The sequence below is a fragment of the Curcuma longa genome, chromosome 5 (genome assembly GCF_044706935.1).
Source record: "Curcuma longa cultivar G26 ecotype Majalengka, Jawa Barat chromosome 5, ITB_CL_G26_1.1, whole genome shotgun sequence".
Taxonomy (NCBI): domain Eukaryota; kingdom Viridiplantae; phylum Streptophyta; class Magnoliopsida; order Zingiberales; family Zingiberaceae; genus Curcuma; species Curcuma longa.
The window spans coordinates 2,010,147-2,011,688 of record NC_133865.1 but is presented as its reverse complement, the minus strand read 5'-3'; the positions used below and the strand labels follow the sequence as shown (position 1 = coordinate 2,011,688).

The 1,542-nt window shown below is 40.4% G+C and overlaps 1 protein-coding gene across 2 annotated transcripts; it reads left to right on the top strand.

Moving 5' to 3' along the window:
* Positions 1 to 343: 343 nt before the first annotated feature.
* LOC141828799 (uncharacterized) lies at positions 344 to 1,124 on the top strand. 2 transcript variants are annotated; one of them, XM_074716191.1, is made up of 3 exons: positions 344 to 501; positions 595 to 657; positions 737 to 1,124. In XM_074716191.1, the coding sequence occupies exons 1-3, from the start codon at positions 406 to 408 to the stop codon at positions 908 to 910; spliced, it is 333 nt and encodes a 110-aa protein (XP_074572292.1). In that variant the 5' UTR covers positions 344 to 405; the 3' UTR covers positions 911 to 1,124. The 2 variants fall into 2 exon arrangements, with proteins under 2 accessions (XP_074572292.1, XP_074572291.1); XM_074716190.1 differs by having other exon boundaries at positions 577 to 657.
* Positions 1,125 to 1,542: the final 418 nt, after the last annotated feature.

Sequence of the window (1,542 nt, the reverse complement as noted above, 5' to 3'; positions counted from 1 at the left end):
ATGCCTGATGGGAACGTCAGTGGCATTAATTATTAGTTTTGCCCGAACAAAATTGTATCTACAACCTCGTGATATATGAATAATATAATGAGGTAACGGAGAGGCGGCGCTCGACGCCATTGTGCGGCCAAAACGTGTCCCCCTCTCCGCCTAAATTTCTAGACACGATGCGACCGCCAGCGCCACTTTGTCTCCCTGAATGCCACGTGTACCGAACACCATACACATTCGCGCATCTGGCCGCCCAGCTTTACACCGGCGACGCGTGCTGCACCTTCCTCCATCTCCTCCCCCTATATAAACCCAGCGGGAAGCCAGCGCCTCCGCAGGCCTCGTAGCTATTCTCTTCTTGTTCTTGTTTGCTGCGATCGTTCTTCACGCGGGTTGGACATAAATAGACATTCGATGAGAGAGATGGAGAGTACTATTGCATTAGAGAGGAAGTCGTCCATCGAGTTCGAGCCTCGGACGCTCTCGTTCGGGGAGCTCCAGCTCGCCAGGGTACGTACCTAGCTAATCGACTACATTACTTTTTATGCAAATCCTTAAGTTTTTCCTGTCTTCTTTCTAATCCAGAGAGGTCTGACGTCTCAGGACTCAGCGCTTTATATATTGAAGAACAATTCGTTGGAAAAGGCAATACAGATCTTCACAGAGGTGACTATGCTTGCTGCATGATGTCTCCGGACCTGATTTTGGTAGATGATTAATCTCTTTAATCTTTGATATGTATCAGGGTCTGAAATCAGTGCCGATAGTTGGAGATGACGGCCATCTCCATGGTATTGATGACGTCGATAGTGTTGAGGAGGAAAGCGAAGAAGATGATTATTGCTTTCGGCGTTGGATGGGCCATGGCCAGCTGCATAGTCCGCTGCTTGGGGGAGAGATAGCTACTGCTCCCTTTTAATTGTGCACATAAATTTTCTTTTCTTTTTTCATTCTTTTTCTTGGGGCTTTCCTTTGTTTTCTTTTCTTTTTTGTTTCTTTTTCTTGGGGCTTTCCTTTGTTTTCCTAATTGTTTGGGCATGCGTAGTATAATATATAATGAGAAAGTTTTGACCGAGATCAACAGAGGAGGATCTATTTAAGCAACACCAATAGATCAAGCAAGCTGATAAAATGGATGAGTCATATATACAAATTAGTTAAGACAGATCCATTAGACATGTGAAACATGTTAGTCAAGTTGGTGGGTACTTGTGGGTCAAGCGCATTACGTGTGGGTCATGCCCACCAAATGGACCAAATATCAATTCAATATTTCAAACTAGTTGAGAAGATCTTGAGTATCAGGTATATTCTAAGTTGATTGAGTAATTATGTTATAGAAATTAAATTTTATAATATTTAATTTTTTCACATTCACTAAAAATCAAGAAAAATGAGATTTAGCGATGACATCGTTACATTATAAAAATGAATATTAACCATGAATACTTTTTATCATCAAATTATAATAAATTTAACGATGAAATATGTTTCATCGTTAATTAGTAATAATTTTTACAATGAATATTAAATTTATTATAAATTTCGTTG

Excerpts from the sequence above, each read along its gene's own strand:
- LOC141828799 (XM_074716190.1), top strand. The coding sequence starts at position 406 with ATGAGAGAGATGGAGAGTACTATTGCATTAGAGAGGAAGTCGTCCATC. Across the intron at positions 502-576 it reads GGGAGCTCCAGCTCGCCAGG|AGAGGTCTGACGTCTCAGGA; the intron begins GTACGTACCTAG and ends TTTCTAATCCAG. Across the intron at positions 658-736 it reads CAATACAGATCTTCACAGAG|GGTCTGAAATCAGTGCCGAT; the intron begins GTGACTATGCTT and ends GATATGTATCAG.